Genomic DNA, 21,772 nt, shown 5'->3' with positions numbered 1-21,772 from the left:
CTGCGCTGTTGCGGATTTGCGCAATGCCTCTTTCGATGTCGATTCGTCGCTCTGGAAGCAACTCCACGTTCCTCTCGATGAGAAATTCTATGTTCTTGGCATCGGTGGCACGTACGGTTACCATGCCGCATGATCAGGGTGGGACGCTCACTTGATCATCCACGACGTTCAGGGCAACATGCTGCTCTATAGTTGTCATCGAAGGGATGGCTTCGTCCATCGAAAGCTTGATGAGCTGGGATCAAAGGTCGTTGATCGCCTGGTGCTCATTTTGTAACATTATGAAGATTGCAAGAAAGGTATGGCTCATGACACTCACACGCCTTGTGCATCTTCCTGGTGGCGTAATGAGGTATCCTATTCCGGTGCGAATTTGTAGGCCGTCCCAGTCGGTCATGATTTTTCCCAACTGCACAGCGAATGTTCCATCATAACTTATTAATCGGAGAGCAGAAAGTTGGGATATGGGTTTATGGGTTTATGGTGTTGAACGTTCCAAAGCTACTCAGGCTATGAGGGACGCCGTTGTGGAGGGCTCCGGAAATTTCGACCACCTGGGGTTCTTTAACGTGAACTGACATCGCATAGTACACGGGCCTCTAGAATTTCGCCTCCATCGAAATTCGACCGCCGCGGCCGGGATCGAACCCGCGTCTTTCGGGCCAGCAGCCGAGTGCCATAACCACTCAGCCACAGCGGTGTCCAGAAAGTTGGGATAGTTGGTTGTATGGGCCCCCAGGCACCTTTCAAGCTGTCGTAGAACAGCTTTTACGCCTCGGTGCCTTCAACCTCGAGTTGAAATGCATTGAATATACATACTGAAGAAGTTGGCGCGGAAAAACGAGGACAAGCGTAGACATCCGAAAACCAGCGCTGCTCACAAGTGAAGATTTTTCCAGACATATGCTCGAATAAATAGGAAAAACAACCATAACAAAAAATAACGTCATGAATATCACATGGTCACCCCGTGAATCCCAATGATTTCTCTAAGAACAGATGATCCCTATCAGAGAAGTGGACGGAAGTCTGAATAACGCACTCATCTCCAATGATGCGCATATGGAAGTCTTCCATGAGCTCACGCGTGAATTGATCCGTGTGCCTGAATAGAGTGGTCGTTTTGTCGAAAAGCGATTTGCACTGGATATTCGTTTTCTTGTTTGTGCTACATGTGCTGCAATGTTTAGGGAGATTATCAAGGGAATCTCTCTAAACACTGCCGCAACCGCTTACCGCTTTTCGACAAAACGACCATCCTATTCAGACACACGGATCAACTCAGTTGAGAGTAGCGCTCGTCGTTGTCGACGCTTGTCCTCGTTTTTCCGCGCCATCTTCTTCAGTATGCTGATTAATCGGCTCCTGTGTCAAAAAGAGAGGCAACTTTCAGGGTGCCGAAATCCAGCTCTATTTCAGACGTCCTTGCTCTTGCGTTGCAGATCACCCTAAGCGTCCGGTCACGGCTTCGTCGGGGATGTGAATCGTGGGTAAAGCGTGTCGTCGGGGCTGTTCTGGGTGGAGGCATCAGTTTGAACTGCGGTCGCCTCATGGTCGACCTCGTGTTTGTGTGCGGCATCGGTGTACTGAATGCAGCGTCTTCATGCAGCGCGGTCTGTGAAAGAACTTCGTCGTTTCGCTGGCGATCAACCTAACATCCAAAGGTTGCTTTCCTTAGTTCGCCCTGTGGAGGCTGGGGGACCTTCCGCGAACTACCGCTGGTTAGCTGCTGCCCAGCGACGCAAAACATGGAGAGGACGGCGATGGTGAGCGGGAGAGATGGTTACATGACACGCACCCCTCTACACGCAGGTACTCGTCGATATCCCGCTGTCTTTGGACAGGATAGAGTCTTGGGGCATCAGTTGAGAAGCCACGCGAGCCCATTTTTTTTAGGGGCAGTGCCGATGAATGTGGCCGGGTACGCCGCAACGGAAGCGCAGTGGGCGGCGCTGGTCGCGGGTCCTCCAGAGATCGGCTCTACCTGGAAGAGCTTGCAACTGAGTTGGGCTGGCGGGCGATTAGGATCTTTGGGGTAGTGTACACGGCTCCTGGCACTGAGTGAGAGGACATATTTGGTTGCACACCGCGGCAGCATAATTTATGACCTGCGGTTGTGTGCCCGCTGAAATCGCCGTGTCAAGTGCCTTTTGAGCAGCTTATCTCGCAGCACATTCGTAAGGCTCGCTGACTGAGGCTGCGAGGAAGTTCGCAACAGCGTCATTTCTGTGTCGGGTGCCCTTCGGCAGGGTCTCTAATTCAGATTGCACCCATTGGAGACGTCGGCTGGCTCGGCGAACAGGTGGCTCGTCCTCCGGTCCAAAGCACAGAGGGCTGGCGTCACGACTTGAAGTGGGTGTCGGTAGATGTACGGCTTCCCCGCACCTCCACCAGATGTCACATAATGGTGACAGCAGTACAGCGTGCAGAAAAAGAGCGAAAAGGGCTTCCGAACGAAGCTCTTTATTAGACTAACTTGCGCCCACTAAGCACTCAATGAATCGGCGGTGGCGTAGCAACAAGCGTACTCGCCGGTCGTCGAAAAAAATGCCTGCCGCTCTCGGCCGTGCTCAGTTTAAAGTTTACAGCGAACTTTCGAGACACGGTGTGCAAAGTTACCGCATCATTCGGAACAACTTAGAATCAGCTGCGCCTGGATTCGATCAATCTAGATCAATCAGCGCCGTGTCTGTGCACTTGTCACGTCCTTTGTCCCCTGCGCTGCTGAAAAAACCATGTCACACCAACTTGCCCAAGCTTCTACAGTATCAGCATAGATAAATCTGGCCGCGTCTGGCAAACACAGAGATAAAGCCGCGTGCCGGCAGCTTTGAAGAATGAACAAACAAACTGTACACAGATTCGCGGCAATATTCGCAACTCCCACGGGCTATTGTAAGCCCCACTAGAAATCTAACAAGGAATCTGGCAGCATGCATCAGGGTATCCATGAAAGCTCAGACAATCTCCCTGAGGCACTAGGAGTTAGGGATAAAAAGGTCATAAGAATGAGTCTGCGGTAAAAGTCGTAAAAATCGATTGGAAAATTATTGTCTTAGAAGCGGTGGGGGATGTATGGATACAATTGCAGAATTAAAAATTGTATTTATGTGAAAGTATCGAAATTATATACAATACCATACATTTTCACGAAGTTTTTAAAGTAATACAAGGAAGAACCAAACAAATTCTCCGCCAACATTGCCACAGTGTTGACTTAGGAGCGTTAGCTACGGGAGCTTGAAGCGTTTACGTCGGTGTTCTCAGCCAACGTGGAGAAAACCAAATTCAAACATCCGCGGCTGTTTCTTTTGCGGAAACATACCTGGTATGGATGGATGGATGGATGGATGGATGGATGGATGGATGGATGGATGGATGGATGGATGGATGGATGGATGGATGGATGGATGGATGGATGGATGGATGGATGGATGGATGGATGGATGGATGGATGGATGGATGGATGGATGGATGGATGGATGGATGGATGGATGGATGGATGGATGGATGGATGGATGGATGGATGGATGGATGGATGGATGGATGGATGGATGGATGGATGGATGGATGGATGGATGGATGGATGGATGGATGGATGGATGGATGGATGGATGGATGGATGGATGGATGGATGGATGGATGGATGGATGGATGGATGGATGGATGGATGGATGGATGGATGGATGGATGGATGGATGGATGGATGGATGGATGGATGGATGGATGGATGGATGGATGGATGGATGGATGGATGGATGGATGGATGGATGGATGGATGGATGGATGGATGGATGGATGGATGGATGGATGGATGGATGGATGGATGGATGGATGGATGGATGGATGGATGGATACGGATTAACCCTTTAAATCGGGCGGTGCCTCAAGCCACCTAGCCATGACTTACTAAATTTTACTCTTCTCTTGATTTTAGCCACGAATCAGATAACCTTTGCTTGGTTATTTCTATCCGCTTAAAATCAACTTTCCCTTCACTGTCCTTAAACCCCAATGCCTTGGATAAATCAACCCTGCTGCTTTCCTCTGTAGGGTGATGCCCTTTACAGAAAAGTTTAAGTGTTCAGCCGTTTCCTCCTCTTCTCCGCACTCAAAGCATAACGTGTCTATCTCGGGGTACCTGACTCTTTATGTCTTAGTGCACAAAACTCCCGTCCTGGCCACAAAAACAAAGAGCTTCCCCTACAATCATATATATTTTTTTGGCAATTTCCTGCTTAAAAATCTCGTATGTTCCCAGTGCTTATTTCCTCAGCATCCCTGTTTTCGACGGGCCCTCTGTTTTTTTAACCTTTTTTTAACCGACAATGGCTGTTTTGCACCCCCCCCCCCCCTACTGCTGCCCAGATATTTGCTTGTCAATTTTGTAGTTCGCTTTCTCCATTTCGTATCAACATTCCTTTTATACAGGTATCTGAAAACTTTCCTAGCCCACTGCTTTTCCCCCATTTTTCTCAATTGCTCCTCAAATGCTATCTTACTGCTAGCTTCTCTGCTCTGGAACGACGCCCATACCATATCGCCCTGTGCCCCCTGATTTGGTGTATTGCCATGTGCTGCCAAAGCTAGCCTCCCTATGCCACGTAGTTTAATTTATAACGTTGTTTGAACATCTGGTATCATGCACAGGATCGCATTACCGAAAGTCAGGCTAGGAACCATCACCCATTTCCAGATACCTCTTACCACTTTGTTTTTTCAGCAGCGCAGGGGACAAAGGACGTGACAAGTGCACACACACGGCGCCGTGTCTGTGCACTTGTCACGTCCTTTGTCCCCTGCGCTGTTGAAAAAACCATGTCACACCAACTTGTCCAAGCTTCTACAGTACCAGCGCTCTTACCACTTCATACCTATTGTAATTCCACAGCGCCCTATTTTTCATGACAGCTGCATTCCTACTAGCTTTATTCATTACATATTTTTCATGCTCTGTCAGATACTCAGCGCCGTTATTTATCCACACCCCAAGATACTTGTACTCATCCACTATTTCTAGCGTGAACTCATGTATTCTATGCTCGCCGACCTCATCATTAAATATCATGACCGCAGATTTTTCCTTACTCAACTCGAAACCTAATCTATTTCCCTCTGTACCACATGTCTATCAACTTCTGTAAATCTTCCTTGCTGACAGCCATTAGCACTTTATCATCGGCGTATATTAGTCCCGATAATGACTGTTTAATCAATTTTCCTTGCTTGAAAAAAGAATGGTTGAAGTCTAGTCCGCTCCTCTCTAGCTTGGTCTCCAACCATCGCAGGTACAACATGAACAACAAAGGAGACAGAGGACTTCCTTTCCTAAGCCCCCGCTGTATCTCTACGGGCTCTGATACATTTTTTACCATTTTATAAGCACTCTGGTACCTTTATATATATCTTTTAAAAGAATAATTACACCATCTTTCACAACCAATGTGCCCAGTATGTCCCACAGATACTCTTGAATAACGTTGTCGTAGGCTCTCTTAATGTCTGGAATTGCTATCCATAGGGGCCTGTGTTCCTTTTCAGCAATCTCTATACACTGCGTCAATGAAAACAGATTGTCCTCCAACTTCCTTCGTTTCCGTAACCCATTTTGTAGCTCCCCTAGCACCCCCTCGTTCTCCACACAAGCCTGCAATATGTCCTTTTCACCACCCTGTACACCACAGATGTCATTGTTATGGGACGGTAGTTACTTATGTCAGCTTTGTCCCCCTTTCCCTTATATATCATGTTCATTCTACTTAATCGTCATTCATCGGGGACTTCCCATCCACTATCATTTTATTCACCACCTTTATTAATGTTTGCTTCGATTTTGGTATTAGTTTCTTTATTAACATAACCGGAATACTATCTGGTCCCGTTGACGTGCAAGTAGGAACCTTCTTCTCTGCCCTTTCCCACTCTCTTTGCTCAAGTGAAGCTATTGCAGTAACCGGTCTATCCTCCTTCGATAAATTATGTGCAACATTTCTTTCTTTAAATTTTTCTGTCATACTTGTTCCTATGTGTTTGATCACTTCATCCCCGTCTAGTCGAATACCCTGATCTGTAACAATAAACCTTTGTTCCAGCCTAGTTTTATTACTCAGTGCATTTAGATGCTTCCAGAATTTTTGAGCTGGTTTCTATCCTTTTTATTTACTTTTGACATCCATTGGGCACCCTTTCTTCTAATTTTCTCATTAATCAAATAGGATGCTTCCCTTCTGCACTTTATGAAGGTATTCCATTTCCTCTCTACTTCAACTTCTGGTTTCCCGCTCTTCTTGGCATATCTGTGTTCCCTAGACGCTTCCTGACGTTTCTCTATCACCCTTTTGACCTCCTCATCTCACCAACTCTTGGGTTTGTGTCTTTTGCCTTTTAGCTTTCCTCGCACCATAGCTAGCTCTTGCTCCAGTATTCGAGTTAATTTGGTATAAGTCCCTTCAGTTTCACTATCCTCCAAAATTACTTTCTCAATTTGTTTGGCTGCTGCTTCCAATTGCTTTTTTGAGTAAAAATTCCCCTCTGATTGTTCATCTCGCTTCACTCCTACTTTGGTTTCTCTTCTGAAACTCAACTTGATACGCTTGTGGTCACTACCTAGACTTCTGGAACCGTGCATCTATGCGCATTACCCCTAATCAATTATACATCCTCTGTTACATTAGTGCATAATCGTCGAGTGCAGACTCCCTGCCTCCCATTTTATGAGCCCTTCACACTTCTCGGTACTGTTGCATAAAAATAAATCATTCCTGTCACACATGTTCTGCAGCATGCTTCCGGTCGAATCTGTGTACCCATCCAGGTCTTCTAAATGGGCGTTCATGTCGCCTAATATAATTATCTCGCCCTGTCCTCCTAGCTCATAAATGTCGCTTGCAATACATTCTAACATTTTCCTGTTTTCCTCTTTGCCGTTAGCTCCTGTCCACAGGTATACCAAGCCAAGGAGTGTTTGCTCCCCTGCCACTTTTCCTTTTCGCCATAAATGTTCCTTGCATCCCAGTTTAACCCTTTGAAAATTCTTACATTTATGAATGAATGCCCCAATTCCACCCCCTTTCTGCTGCCCTCTGTTCTATTGCAATATTCCCATGCGTAGTCTGGGTTATAAGGTGGTTGCTCCATGTCTCTAAGATGCGTTTCCACTAAACCATATATCATTAATTCCTCCTGCCTTAACTGTTCTTCTATTTCCTCCCATTTCAGTCCATTCCTGCCACCTTGCATGTTAATAAAAGATATATATATATATATCTGAATTAACTTGGCCCTGGCGCTTGTGTCCATTTCTTCTCCGATGGTTCTATCGTCCCTTTGATCTTGGTTCTTCCTTCTCTACACTGGTTCTCTCAGAGCTCTGGGTCCCCCCATAAAAGCTGTTGCCTGGCGACCTATCCTTCTACCCACCCTCTTGTCAGCGGCACCACCGTAGTGAATGCCGTCCTGCGCAAAAGGGTGGGGCCTGGCCTCGTACACTTCCCTGTTAACTTCCATTACCCCGTATCTTAGATGTCGACTCATTAACAAAATTACACGGTTAGCCTCAACGATCCTCCTTTCCGTTTCGCTAGCCTGCCTCTGGACCTCTGGGATTGTGCATATGATCACATGCACACTCTCAGAGGCCTCCCTAAGCCTACGCACCCCCACTTCTAACTGCTTCTCGAGATTCTGGCTACTCTCCTTCAGCACATCGTTTAGACCAGCATGGATAACGACAAGGTGTTCGCCATCCATGCTGCCCCTCACCACATCCTGGGCTTTCGCCATTGCATCTACCGTGCACTTTTCTGACTGGGCCTCCACCTGCACCCGCCTGTCCTCCTTCAGTGTCGTAAAAACGCCTCCCTCAACCCTCGATTCGTTCGAGTCACCGACTACCAGAGCCCTCCTCCGCTCTCACAAACCCTCCGTTACTAGAATACTAGAACCCTCCTTCGATGTCACGAGCAGCGCCATCTACCCCATCATTATTGCACTAATATTGAGATCTGCAGCAACCTTCGCTATATCGGGTTTATTTCCTCGTTACATCAGTCATTAAAATTTGTAAACATGTGCATCAAAACACGACTAATCGTTTGACACCATCCGGAGCCCCTTGCAAGAAACGGTTCGGCCGAAATGGCCGCCACAAGGTCCTCGGAATGCAAGGTTTGGGGGCGGAAAGGTTATCAGTGCGAATCCCACACATATTTTGGGCTTCATATCAATTGGTAATTTTATCCTCCGGAACACACGAAGTCATTTGACACCAGTACGAACAATCTGCATCCAAAGTGTGGCCCTGAAATTTTACGTAAAGGCTGGTCCCGGTGGGGCGCCACTTCGATGGCCGCTACATTCGCACATATATAACGAATAGGAAGTATAAGAATGAATTGAACCTCTCCGCAACCATTGTTGCAACGTGATAAAGTCTGGTAACAGTTCTTGTCAGTTTCAGCTTCATTGCAGACAGACGCGTCCTTGACACATGTAAGTATAAGAGCTAACACTCTTAAAAAGCCGGGCATGGTGGCAACTGCCACCACCCTGTTTCAAATCAGACCCTCTATCTATCCCTGGACGAAGAACAGCTAAGGAGAGGCTGTCGCTATCCGAGCTACGTTACAAAAATGTGCCGGAACACACGCGCTTCCGCAAAAGCTACTCGCAGCCTTTGGCCGATGGCGCAGTGAATAGTAAAGTTCAGTCCAACGATGACTTCTTCCTCATTGTCTGCCATGCATGTGCACACGCGCTAAAATGGCGGCCAGCAAGGAAGGGGAGCCCTCACGTCCTGCTTCAAGACTGTAACGTAACAGCCTATCTTTAATTTTTTTCTCTCAGTGCTACTAGCCATCCACATATCCTAAGCGGCCTCGTTACCCTCCAGCTGTACTGCTAGAAGCTGCTTTAAAACGCATTACCAGGAATTAGAGCAGCTTTCAGCCACTCCCGCTAAGCTTAACGGCCTGCAAAGTTTTGTGGAGCCACTCGGTCCACTCGAAATAACTATACTAGCATGGAGGGACAGCGACTTACTCGCCTATAAAGTAACGGAGCACGACGCGGACGAAGCGAACAGGCCGGGAACCAGGAATCAACTGTCTTTGTTCTACTCCGCGCGTTGCCCCACGCAGCCAGCACGAGCGCATGTCTCGAGCCGAGGTGGCTCAGCTCTGCTGATGATGATAGTGCCGCTACAGGGCTCCCCCTCCCCTCCAACCCCTCCCCCCCCCCCCCCGGAGAGGAAGGAGAATGGCAGTCAACAGCGCGGCACCCATGAGACATGCTTGCGGACGGCGCGGATCGAGTCAGTGGACGAACTGGCGCTTGAGATTTCGTGCTGGCGGGTTGCGCGATGTAGGCGGGTTTCACGCGCTCGATGGCAACGATTTCTTCTCGTCTATCGACGGACAGCTTCAGAGTTTTCTCACTCCACGGCAGGACGGGATAAGGGCCATCGTAGGAAGAGGTGAGCGAAGGCTTGATGACGTCTCGACACACAAAGACATGATGGGTGGACGTTGCGAGGTCTTTGCTCACGAAGACTTGGTTAGTCGATGGACGTGTGGCGACGGGTTGCAGGCGCCTGAAGAGCAGGCGTAGTTTTTCAACGTAGGCAGGGGGCGAGATGACCTCGTTGCGGGCTTAACCGAAGAACTCGCCTGAAAGACGGACGGTTGTACCGTAGACCATTTCAGCCACCGCGCACCGCAGATCTTTAAAGGCGAATCGAAGGCCGAGGAGGCACGGGCACAGCGGCGGTGGTGGAAGGACGCTTGCCTTATCTGCTCTTTTTTGCCTGTCCAGACTTCACATGAAAACTTCTGCTGTGGCTGCGGAACTGCCTCTTGACTGACGTGACTGGCATCATGGAAGTTGTCGCGTTTCCGGTTGCCGGAATTGCAACTGGACACACGGGCGGCAGTGGCGGTGGTGGAAGGAAGCTTGCCTTATCTGCTCTTTTCTGCCTATCCAGGTTGGTCTCCGACTTTTTCTGCCGGCGAGGGCGACATTGTTTTCGCGCCTTGCTGAAGCCGTTATGCCTGCTGCTGTTCTCCAAAGCGACGCCTTTTTTAACGTGTTCTTCAACGTCAAATATTCTCCACACTCCTGACTTCACCTGAAACCTGCTGTGGCTGCGGAACTGCCCCTTGACTGACGTGACTGGCATCGTGGAAGTTGTCGCGTTTCCGGTTGCTGGAATTGCAAGTGGACACACGGGCGGCAGCGGTGGTGGTGGCTTGCCTTATCTGCTCTTTTTTGCCTATCCAGGTTGGTCTCTGACTTTTATGCCGGCGGGGGCGTCACTGTTTTCGCGCCTTGTTGAGGCCGTTATGCCTGCTTCTGTTTTCTAAAGCGACGTCTTTTCTTAACGTGTTCTTCAACGTCAAATATTCTCCACACTCCACACTCCACGTGAAAAATTCTGCTGTGGCTGCGAAACTGCCACTTGATTGACGTCACTGGCATCGTGGAAGTTGTCGCGTTTCCGGTTGCCGGAATTGCAACTGGACACACGGGCGGCAGTGGCGGTGGTAGAAGGACGCTTGCCTTATCTGCTCTTTTCTGCCTATCCAGGTTGGTCTCCGACTTTTTCTGCCGGCGGGCGCGTCACTGTTTTCGCGCATTGCTGAAGCCGTTATGCCTGCTGCTATTTTCCAAAGCAACGTCTTTTTTAATGTGTTCTTCAACGTCAAATATTCTCCACACTCCAGTCTTCACATGAAAACTGCTGTGGCTGCGGAACTGCCCCTTGACTGACGTGACTGGCATCGTGGAAGTTGTCGCGTTTCCGTTTGCCGGAATTGCAACTGGACACAAGGGCGGCAGTGGCGGTGGTGGAAGGGCGCTTGCCTTATCTGCCATTTCTTGCCTATGCAGGTTGGTAAATTCGCATATTTTCCTGTCAAACGCTGCGCTGCTACTACCGCCGTAGTCACCGTGTTGTGCGATTTGCTCAGTGCTGTTGACTATTACATGCCTTGTGTCTGAGTGCTTCGTTGCGCCTCTGGACTACTTGTCATGGCAAACACATGCCAGTCCTGCGACGAGCCCCTGCCAGATGACGGACGCGTCCTGAAGTGCAGCGAATGTGAGTCCTCTTACCATCTTGGTGGTTGCGCTGGATGGCTAGAGTCAACTTTTAAGACCAAAGGCGAGAGCGGCTGCAGGACATGGCGATGTGAAGCCTGCCGTCCATCAAAATCCAAATGTGGGGAAAAAGCGAGCACGGACTCTGAGCTATCTTCCTGGCAGATTTAACTCGAAGGCTCGATGCATTGGCAGGACTGCCAAGTCAAGTTGGGGAGATCAAGGATTCTATTGAGCTATTGTCGCAGAGGTATGATGACATCCTGAACCGGTAGATTAAACAAGAGAAAGACATCAGTAGCTTGAACAGACGTGTAGGCAAATTAGAGACTGCTTGCACTTCAGTCCATATTCAGCATCTGAAAGCGACTGCAAATGATCTTGAGATTCGTGGCAGCAAGCTAAACATAGAAGTTCACAGCATCCAAGCTACGCCAAACGAGGACTTGCTGTCAAAGTTGAACAATGTAACCAAGACTGTAGACTTGCCAGAGCTGACAGGAAACGACGCTATTCATATACTGCCCTCAAAACCGAATGTAGTGCCTGGGATTATTGTGCGGTTTGCCCAACAGCCAACCCGCGATCAGTGGCTGGAAAAGCGGAAAGCCCTTAGAAACGATTCATCTGGTGTTTAAATCACTGAAAACATAACGCACCAAAACAGAGACTTGGTTTGCTGCGTAAAAGAGTGGACAGAGAACTATGACTACCGTTTTTCCTGGCATTGCAACGGGAAGGTTCTTGTAAGGAAAAGAGAGGGCGATAGCGCCATTGTCATTCGTTGTGCTGCTGACCTCGATAAGCTCTGATATGAATTCACTTGGCACTGCCTCCTGATGTTTCTTTTGAGATTCCTCTCATCATGCTTTCCTTTCCAAATGAGCTAGAAGATGTTATAAACCCTAAAAGCTTATATGATACCAATGGCCAAAGATGCTGTAGTTGTGTTCATTTTAATCTTAGATCGGGTAGAAATAAGCAGGTTGAACTTCATCATTTTTTTAGTGAGGCGCAAATACGCTTCGATGTTGTGATGTTTTCAGAAACATGGTTTGCTTTTGAAGAGTATGTGTTTGCATTTTCAATGTACAAATCTTACTGCATGAATCGCACAGGAAAGAGGGGTGGTGGCGTAGCAATGTTAATCTCAAACTCAATAGATTCTGAACTTATGCCCAAATTTTGCTTCATCACTCCTTTTTACGAGACGCTTGCTATTAGATGTGGTACTTCTGTTTTGTGTGTTTGTTACCGTCCTCCTTCAAATAATGTTCGTCTGTTCTTTTCTTTTTACACTCTCTTTTAGAATTAGAGAGTGAAAGAAAATACGCACTTATTATAGGTGGTGGCTTCAACATCAACATGTTAGCTGATACCAGTGCTAGGACAGAACTAGAATCATTACTAAACTGTCTTTCCTGTAAAAACTACATAACGTCGCCCACGCGAATTACCCCCCAATCAGAAACACTTCTTGATCAGTTTATAAGCAATTCAGATCCTCCCCTTGTTAGAGCTGGAATTTTAATTAACAATATTAGCGACCACTTGCCTATATTTTTATTCGTCAGTCTAATTCATAATACACCTAAACAAATGCGTTCAGAATATTCCTACAGACTCCTATCTCCTGAAACGCTATCTGCTTTTACAGACTGCTTAAAGAGTAAGCTGGACCGATGTGTTTACAGAGAGCGACCCCAACTTTGCATACGATTTATTTATGGAAAAGTTCTCTGAAATATACTTTGCGTGTTTCCCGATCAAGGCGTCTAAAACATGCAAAAAAGTCGGAAACCATGGATAAATAAAGAAAGCCTGAAGCTTATGAAGTATCGGGATAAACTGCTCAAGAGATTCAGTCAGTAAATCCCCTGAAGCGCTCAAGTACTTCAAGAAACACAGACATTTTGTCACTAAACACCTTTGTGATGCAAAAAAGCAATATTATTCTAACCTGTTCAACTCAACACAAAGACACACAAACAAAGTATGGAGGGCACTGAACACTGTAATTACTAATTAAGTGCATCAGAAGCGGTAACTAATATAATTAAGGGTGGGACAGAAATTCAAGGCGCTGAGTTAGCCAACGCATTCAATTTCTTCTTTCTGTCAGTTAGTGACCCTAGCACCAGCACTTCTGACGTAAAATATATCCATTACCGAAGTAATCCAACCATATTTCTAGAACCAGTCTCAAATAGTGAGGTTGTATCCACTTTTTAAGCCTTGAGCAATATCAGAGCCGCGAACACGGGCAATATTCAAATGAAGCCTGTAAAAGACGCAATTGATTTACTAGCACCTTGTCCTACCCATATTTTCAATATTTGTTTGTCGAGGGGAATTTTTCTCCGAAGCATGCAAATTGCGAAAGTAAATTTGTATTTAAAAAGGGTAACAAAAATTATTTGTCTAACTACCGTCCTATATCGATTCTACCTGTTTTCCAAGGGTTTGTAGAAAGTAATTTAGAAACGCCTGACTTCTTTCACTGACCGCTTTAACTTGATAAGCTCCTCACAGTATAGTTTTCGCAAAAACAAATCTACTAGGCTCGCACTACTCGCCCAAAAAGAATTCAATTTAGGAAAACTTGAATGCAGAGATATGGTACTTGGAATTTTTTTAGGATTTCTCAAAAGCCTTCAACTTAATTAATCATGAACTTGTGCTACAAAAACTTGATCACTATGACATAAGAGGCATCGCGAACAAATTAATTATGTCCTACTTGCAATACCGTTCTCAATTTGTCGTCATTGAAGTAGAACATTCCTCGATAAAATTCATTAAATCAGGTGTCCCGCAGGGAAGCATACTGGGCCGGTTTCTGTTCATCCTTTATATCAATGAGATAGACCGCATCGATGAAACAGCCCATCATATAATCTTTGCTGATGACACGAGTTTGTTCTTTTCAGGTGAATCATGTGCAGATTTAGCTAGTTTAGCAAATTGCGCACTGTCCAAAATCAATGCATGGGCACAAATGAACTGCCTTAAAGCTAACAGTAATAAAACGAAGGCCGTTTTATTTCACCGCCGCCACACACATGTGCAGTTGCCTAGTATTTTGTTAAACAACTCTGAAATTGAAGTGGTCAAGAACTTTAAATCACTGGGCGTATAATTTTCACAAAACATGACTTGGGATCATCACGTGAACTATATTATTATAAACTATCCAGGACAACCGGCATTATGCGCCGTCACTGCTACTTCTTCCCTAGGTCTGTTAACATACTCACATAAAATTGTTTATTTTCTTCTTCATTAAGTTACGCGTTTCTTGTGTGGTCAACAACAACAGCTGGAAATATTAGTAAACTTTTCGTCTTACAAAAAAAAGAGCTTTACGCCTAGCCTGTGAAGTCCCTTATCGCTCTCACACTGCAGGTTTATTTAAGAAGCACCATATAATTAAGGTTTCATCAATGTATGACTACAAACTATGTCGTTTGTATAAACTCTGTTTACTAAAAAATAATGATCATGCAATAACAAGCTTAGCACGGCTAACGGAAAACTTCCCTATTTATAATGTTCGCCATCCCGAAGTGTTGTACGTCGCCAAATGTAAAACCAATAATGGACATAAAATGCTGAAATTTCTACTTCCTACGCTTCCAAATCACGTATTAAAAGAAACTAACATTGACATATATGGTATATCACCAAAAGAACTGCGTGAAATGTTTGTGTAATGATGCCATACACTGACCTTTTTTTCCTCTCTTTTCCTGGCGCTTTCCTCTTCGAATGATGTTTCTTAACTCAATAATGTGTTTTGTCCAAGTGTACGTCCTTATTGGTGGCAAACAGCGCAACGACGCGGACAGAGTGGAAGAAAATACAGGACAAGCGCTGTCCTTTTAAAGTTTAAAGATTTTTTTCCCAGCGAAGTCGCACAAAGATGGCATGCCATTTCGGGCTATTGTAACTGAGAGGAGCACTTGGCAATATGAAATTTCAGGGTATCTACAGAAATTCTTGGCTACTTTGGCTATTAAGGACCCATTCAGAGTTCGCAAATCTAAAAGTTTGGTAAATTTTCTGCGACATGAAAACCCAGGCTCATGTACAGTGTTCAGTATTGACGTGGTCGATCTGTTCTATTCCCTCCCTCACAATGAATTGATGAACGCGGTTTCAAAATGTGTAACAATTGAAAATGATGAAGAACAGTTTATTAGAGGGTGTGGCATTTCTGTGGCTAGCTTTCTTGAGCTGCTGTCTTTTTATTTAAAGTCAATGTTCGTTGAATGGGACAGTAAACTGTATACCCAAAAAGCGGGTGTTTGCATTGGATCTAGGGTGGCACCAGTGATTAGCGATATATTTTTGTCCTTTGTTGATCGTGGCATCCAGGAAAATCTGTCGGGAATGGCGTCACGCATCTTTTGTTACGTCGATGACTTCTTGATTTTTGTAGGAAAAACTGACTTTTCAAGGCGCATGACTGATGTACTAAAAGTATTTAAAGAAAATGCTTTAGGTCTAGAGTTCACCACTGAGGTCACGGTCGGTAGTAAGCTACAATTTTTAGATCTGAGTTTGAAGGTTGCGACGGGGCACGTCTGTTGGGAATATCGTCCAAGGATGGGAAAACCGCTGTTAAATTATAAATCGCATCTTTCCAAAACAGTTAAAACAGGAATTGTGGTCTCATCTCTTTTGTCCTCATTATCAAAATCTTGTATCAATATTGCAACCAACAGCTTCAACGAACAAATTAAAAGGTTGAAGGAAGCTGGATACCCGGATGGTGTTATGTTATTGGGCTGTAACAACGTAGCCAGAAAGCTTAGGAATCCATCTTTGGTCCCTAGTCCGGGAAAAGAGAAGGAAAGGAAAAAGTTTGCCATCCTCCCATACGTACACCGTATGTCACATAATCTTAAAAACGTGGCAAAAAGGTATGGCGTAGGGGTGGTTTTTTCAGCACCCAAGAAACTTAAAAGGGTTTGTGCTGTTTTGGAAAGAAAGGCTTAGCAACGAAAAGAATCTGAAACAACTTGTGGGGTTAAGCACGAAGCAATGTATGTGCCATGCGCAGAAGAGGTTGTGTACAAAATCCCAATGTCATGCGGACAAATATATATCGGGCAGACGGGGCGTTGCATCAATACACGTTTGAAAGAGCATGCAAATAATCTTGAAGCTAACAAATCTAATCATCTAGTTGACCATGTTCGAAACTGCCAATTTTGTTTTCCTTCATTGCCTTACTGTGATATCCTCTACAAACACCCGTCCCGATTAACACGTGAGATTATGGAAGCATATCACATGAAGAAAAAAACAAGGTTATGTGTCAGTAAGCCATCTATTTCATTATATGACAGTGAGGCTGCATTCCTCGATGCCACGTAGAAACTTGGGTTTTGTCTAGGTACTAGCTGATAAGTTGGCCACTTTTTCTATAAAATGTACTGCTTTCCTTAAATAAAGTTCAGTTGTGAGTAATCAGCTTGTCCTGTATTTTCTTCCACTCTGTCCACGTCGTTGCGCTGTTTGCCACCAATATGTACCACCAACTCGCCCGTTTGGCTATTGTACTTCCTTAGCCTCACGGTTCAATGCTGCCCGTGTGGTAGGGGGTCAGGGCTCCACAAGCTGTTTCTCACAGCTGTTACCTTCTCTTCTCATAACCTTTTTGTTGCGGAATAAATTTGATTTGATTTGATTTGAAGAGAATCGGGCCAAGAGGTGCGAGCTTGGCGTGCCACAAGGGCAGCCTTCAGCTGTCGGTGCAAGCGTTCAACCTTGCCGCTTGCGGAGGGACGATACGTGGTGGTGTGAACATGGCGCACGCCAAGCAGAGATGTCAGGGCACAAAACAAGGCGCACTCAAACTGGCGGCCTCGCCCGGTCGTCACTACTGCGGTGCAGCCGAAACGGGAAATCCACCCACTGACAAGAGTAGACGCCACTGTAGACGTCGTGATATCGGGAAGCAGAAAGGCTTCGGGCCACCGTGTGTAGTGGTCAACACACGTAAGTATACAGTTTTAGCTGTGCGTGCTTAACGGCTTAGCGTACGCAAGGAGTTTGCGGGTACGGCAGTGCGCATGCGCAAAACGCAACCACAAGCCCTGACTATTGCGTGCGTACGCTAGCCAGAGGACTGCGTTGCGGCGCTTGCATGGCTTGCGTACGTTAACGTTGACAACATGGCGACACCCTGCTCGCCGCTTCGGAATAAATACATGTTCCCGCTGGATTCTCCGACGCAATAGCTCACTCAAATGGTAGTGGTTCACTTTTATTTCGCCTACTCTTACCCACACGAAGCGGTATAAGCGATAACTAGCCTCTGTTTTTCAGGTAATTTGGCGATTTTGAAGCACCCAGGCCTAACTAAATGCAGTTGTGTTTTCCTCGTAGCAACGGCACCTGGCGAAGCAGTTTTCTAGCTTTTAGTCAGTTCTTACATTTCCTAGCTTGCATAGTATTTCTTCTTGGAACAAAAAAGGCTCCCAATGCACTCCCCCTAGTTATCAGTAATCACGGATTAAATTTTTTTTCAACCGAGCGTCGGTGTGCTTTGACGTCTTGTCACTAGATGGCGCTACTGTTTACAAGTGCGTGAGGGACGCTACGGCAAGGCCAGCTAAAGCTATACTTCGGAGCGGAAAGCGTAACGCACAGCAAAAGCTGTCTAGTACGTATTGGAAACCTCGTGATGGGGGAAGAGGGCAAACACTGCCGACGTGAACATGGTTGAAACAACAGTCGGGGGCCGGTAAGCATGGTGAGGCGATCGCGTGTGACGCGTTGTTTTTGCACGCTGACATTGAAGCACTCACGAGCACAGCGACGCACATCTCGGTTGACGTTTGGCCGTACGAACCTAGACGTCACGAGCCGCTACGCAGCACAAATGCCGGGATGGCTTGCGTTGTGCAGCTGTTCGAAGACATGGCGGCGGAACGCGGCGGTTAAAAAAAGGCCGTAGAGAACCACTGAAAACGTCGCACACGATGGTGTCCGAGCAGAACGACAGGGGCACTGGCGACAAGGTCAGAGAGCCAGTGTTCGCCTGGAGGTCTTGAAGCTCACTGTCTAACGCCTGTGCGGCAGCCAACGCTGCGAAGTTAAGCGCGCCTGATGCAAGAGCAGCGACATGGGAGAGCGCATCGGCGGCTCTGTTCACGCGTCCTTCAATCTGTCTTGTATCCACAGTAAATTCAGGAATAAAACTCAGGTTCTGTATCTTTCGTGCAGTGTACGAGCTTTGATTCACTTGAAAAGCAATAGTTAAGGGCTTGTGGTCCTTGAGCACACAAAAAAGGCACCTTCCAAGATGTGACGGCAGTGTCAAATAGTGAGATAAAGTATTGTAGCGCGTTTCTGCGGGCTTGAGCTTCTGGGAGAAGAAACCCAGCGGGCAGTAGCAGTCGTCCTGATGCTGCAGGACGGCGCCTACAGCTGCTACAGAGGGGTCGATGATGAGACGCAACGGGGCGTCGGCCAGCGGGTGCATGAGCAGAGTAGCGTCGGCAAGGGCGGCTTGGCTGCTAGGAAGGCGGTTTCGGCAGGTGACGTCCACTTGAGGGGTGTGTGAGGACCATGCGGTGACTTTTAAGAGATCGGTGAGAGGCAGGGTAATGCGGGCAATGCCGTGCATGAAACGTCGGTGGAAGTTCAGGAGGCCGAGGAACTCGCGAAGCTTGCGAAGCGACATGGGGCGAGGAAAGTCGCGGATGGCGCGCACCTTTCTCTCCTGAGGGCGAATTCCTTGCGCTGTAACGGGATGGCCAAGGAACTCGATGGCGTCGGTGCCAAAAACGCAAATGGCCGCTTTTATGACGAGACCATGCTGTTCGAGGCGTGAAAAGAGCCGGCGCAGGTGTTCAGCGTGTTCTTCTGACGAGGAACTGGTAACCAGCAGATCATCGAGATACACGAACAAAAACGCAAGCCATGAGTGAACTTGTTGATGATGCGTTGGAATGTCTGAGTAGCGTTTCTCAGACCAAAGGGCATACGGACGCTCTCTGAGAGGCCAAATGGTGTTACAATTGCAGTCTCGGGGATGTCTGCAGGCTCCACCGTGATCTGATGGTAGGCCTACACCAGGTCAATCTTGGAAAATATGGTCAGGCCATGCAGGTCGGCCGCAAAGTCATAAATATGATCGACCGATATCGATCCAGGACAGTGCGGGCGTTGAGGGCACGATAGTCGGCGCAGGGGCGCCAATCGCCGAGGTCACGTTTCGGCACCATATGCAGCGCCGAAGACCAACTGCTGGACGACGGCCGGATGATGCCCAATTGCGGCAAATGGTCGAATTCGTGGCGGGAAATGACGAGGTGGTCGCCAGCAAGGCGGCGCTGTCGGCAGAACACTGGTGGGCTTGTAGTGACTATGTGGTGGGTGACGGTGTGACGGACGGGAAGCTCAAGGTTGCTGGACCAAGGGATGGCAGAAAAATCGGCCAGAACCGCAGCAAAAGCAGACGATGGCAGCGGCAGAGCGGCTTGGAGGATGGGGGAGGCCACCGGGGTGAGGACGCCGTTCACAGACAAGTGAGTCGTGTGGTCCACCAGTTGACGAGATCGAAGGTCGACAGCCAGGCCAAAGTGGCGAGAAAGTCCACTCCGAGGATGGCAGAGCGCACGTCCGCGATACTGAAAATCCGTGGGAATGTGCGGCGTAGGCCCAAATCGAGGGTGAGTGAGGGCTGTCCGTAGGTAGCGATCGGGGAGGTGTTGACCGCCTGCGAAGGCGCTCCCTGCACAGCGCGTTGGCGATCGAGATGGGAGGCAGGCACGAAGCTAACCTGTACCCCGGTGTCCACAAGAAAGCGACATCCCAAGATCTTGTCGGTGATGTTTAGTAGGCGGCTGGATGTAGAGCCAAAATCACTGGCCGCCATAAGAGACTCGCAGGCGCGTTTCCCGACCATTGGCAAGGCTGCCGGCACTGTCTGGCTGCGGCGCCGCACTTGCGGTGGTACCAGCAGAACCCGTCACGGGCTGGGTTCGATCGATGACTGGAACTGGAACGATGGCGCAATCGTTGGCGAAAGGAATGCTGGTAGCGACGAGGAATTTACTCTCGCAGTGCGGCAACGGTGCTCGTGGTGTGATCGATTTTGGCCTCGAGGCTTGACTGCCGGTCAACAAGAGTGGACGACGCAGCGGAAGGATTTGCAGCCATTAAACGCGGGCCAGAGTAGTCCGACAAACTGTCAGCCAACTCCGCGAGCTCATCGAAGCTAACATCAGCTGCTGTAGCCAGGACAACCACGAGGTTCTGAGGCAGGCGCTGAACGAACAGCTCACGGAGTAGCGGGCTGTTGACGTCCCGTGGGCGGTCGCCGAGCGGCTGTCGCGTGCAATGGAGGAGCTGGAATGGTCGACGGTCGCCAAGGTCCTCAGTGCTGAGCAACTGCTGCAGGCGGCTGCGCTCCGAGATGGTCTTCCGGGGCAGGGCCGTAGCCTTGAAGTGATTATACAGTGAGGAAGGGTCGGGATTTTTCAAAACATCGTCAAACTCGTCCATTAATTACCACGGGGGAGAGAGTCGACGCTACGTGGAGATACTTCACGCGTTGTGAAGTGGTGCGCCGAAGGTCGAATACAGCTTCTTCTTGCGCGAACAATACGGCAGGATTCTGAGGCAGAAATGACGGCAGCTGAACGTGGACGCTGGCGATGTCCTCCGCAGCCGGTGGATGAGCCGGGACCTGGGGCCCGGGCGCCGCAACCGTGGCGGCGTTATCCGCGTCCATCACGTCCGGGTTCACCAAGGGAAAGAGACTTAGTCTGCTACAAATTAACGGAGCGCGACGCAGACGAAGCGAACAGGCCAGTAACCAGGAATCGACTGTCTTCATTCTACTCCGCACGTGGCCCCACGTAGCCAGCGCGAGCGCATGTCACGAGACGAGGCGGCGCAGCACTGCTGTTGATAGTGCCGCTACAACTAGTATGAATAGGGCGGAGCGCTTGTGACAAGTTCTCTCAGATTATGAATGTACCTTTACCAATATTCCTCAAGAGGAATGTAGACAACAGCTCTGCCATGCCGGCGCTCACTTATAGGTCAGAAACGTGGTGGTTAAAGAGTTGGGTTGGGCTGTGTTTTATGGCATATAGGCATCTAAGGCCATCATGCTCCAAGCTCAAGGTATAGAACGGGTTTACTGTAGAATGTTTAGGAATGTGAAAAATCGTCGATGATGTATACGGCCTTAAAATGTTCAACTGGCTGGTCAAAAACAGAGATGAAGGAGACTGGAAATAGCTAATGGTAAAAGCGCCAGAGAAGGTAAAGTAGCCTCAGCGGCTATCCTTGGCTGGGCAAGGATCCTGAGGCTCCAAACCATTCAAATAAAAAGCCTCAGTTTTCTTTTGAGGAATGAGAAAGTGACTGAGGTGTATCATGCAATAAAGCGAACGAGTGGTTCAAAATTTACAGTTTTTCACGAACCCCTGCTTCTTTTAAAAAGCTGAAAACGGAAGGTATGTTAACAATGGCATTATCATCTAAGAGCAGTGCTGGATGAAAAGGAATGTATTCATTATAAAATTGAGTAAAATACATCTTTCCTTGTGTTTCATGTTTCACACATGAGAATAAAGTGTGATTAACAGTAAGATCATCTCCGCATTCGCAAACAGGTTCTTCTTGTTTTCTTAGCAGGAAGTTGTGCGTA

The 21,772-nt window shown here is 47.7% G+C and overlaps 2 protein-coding genes across 2 annotated transcripts in view; both read right to left on the bottom strand.

The window, feature by feature from the left end:
- LOC144127786 (ADP-ribose pyrophosphatase, mitochondrial-like) overlaps positions 1 to 21,772 on the bottom strand; it is a 364,491-nt gene that overhangs the window by 248,873 nt on the left and 93,846 nt on the right. The gene's annotated exons all lie outside the window — the stretch shown is intronic.
- Positions 7,348 to 18,790, bottom strand: LOC144127623 (uncharacterized). Its single transcript, XM_077660592.1, has 2 exons — positions 18,402 to 18,790; positions 7,348 to 7,903 (listed from the first exon to the last, which is right to left on the bottom strand). The coding sequence occupies exons 1-2, from the start codon at positions 18,788 to 18,790 to the stop codon at positions 7,348 to 7,350; spliced, it is 945 nt and encodes a 314-aa protein (XP_077516718.1).

Source organism: Amblyomma americanum, chromosome 4 (assembly GCF_052857255.1).
Source record: "Amblyomma americanum isolate KBUSLIRL-KWMA chromosome 4, ASM5285725v1, whole genome shotgun sequence".
Taxonomy (NCBI): Eukaryota; Metazoa; Arthropoda; class Arachnida; order Ixodida; family Ixodidae; genus Amblyomma; species Amblyomma americanum.
Note: the sequence above shows the minus strand (reverse complement) of the source record. Positions and strands in the feature narration are given on the sequence as shown.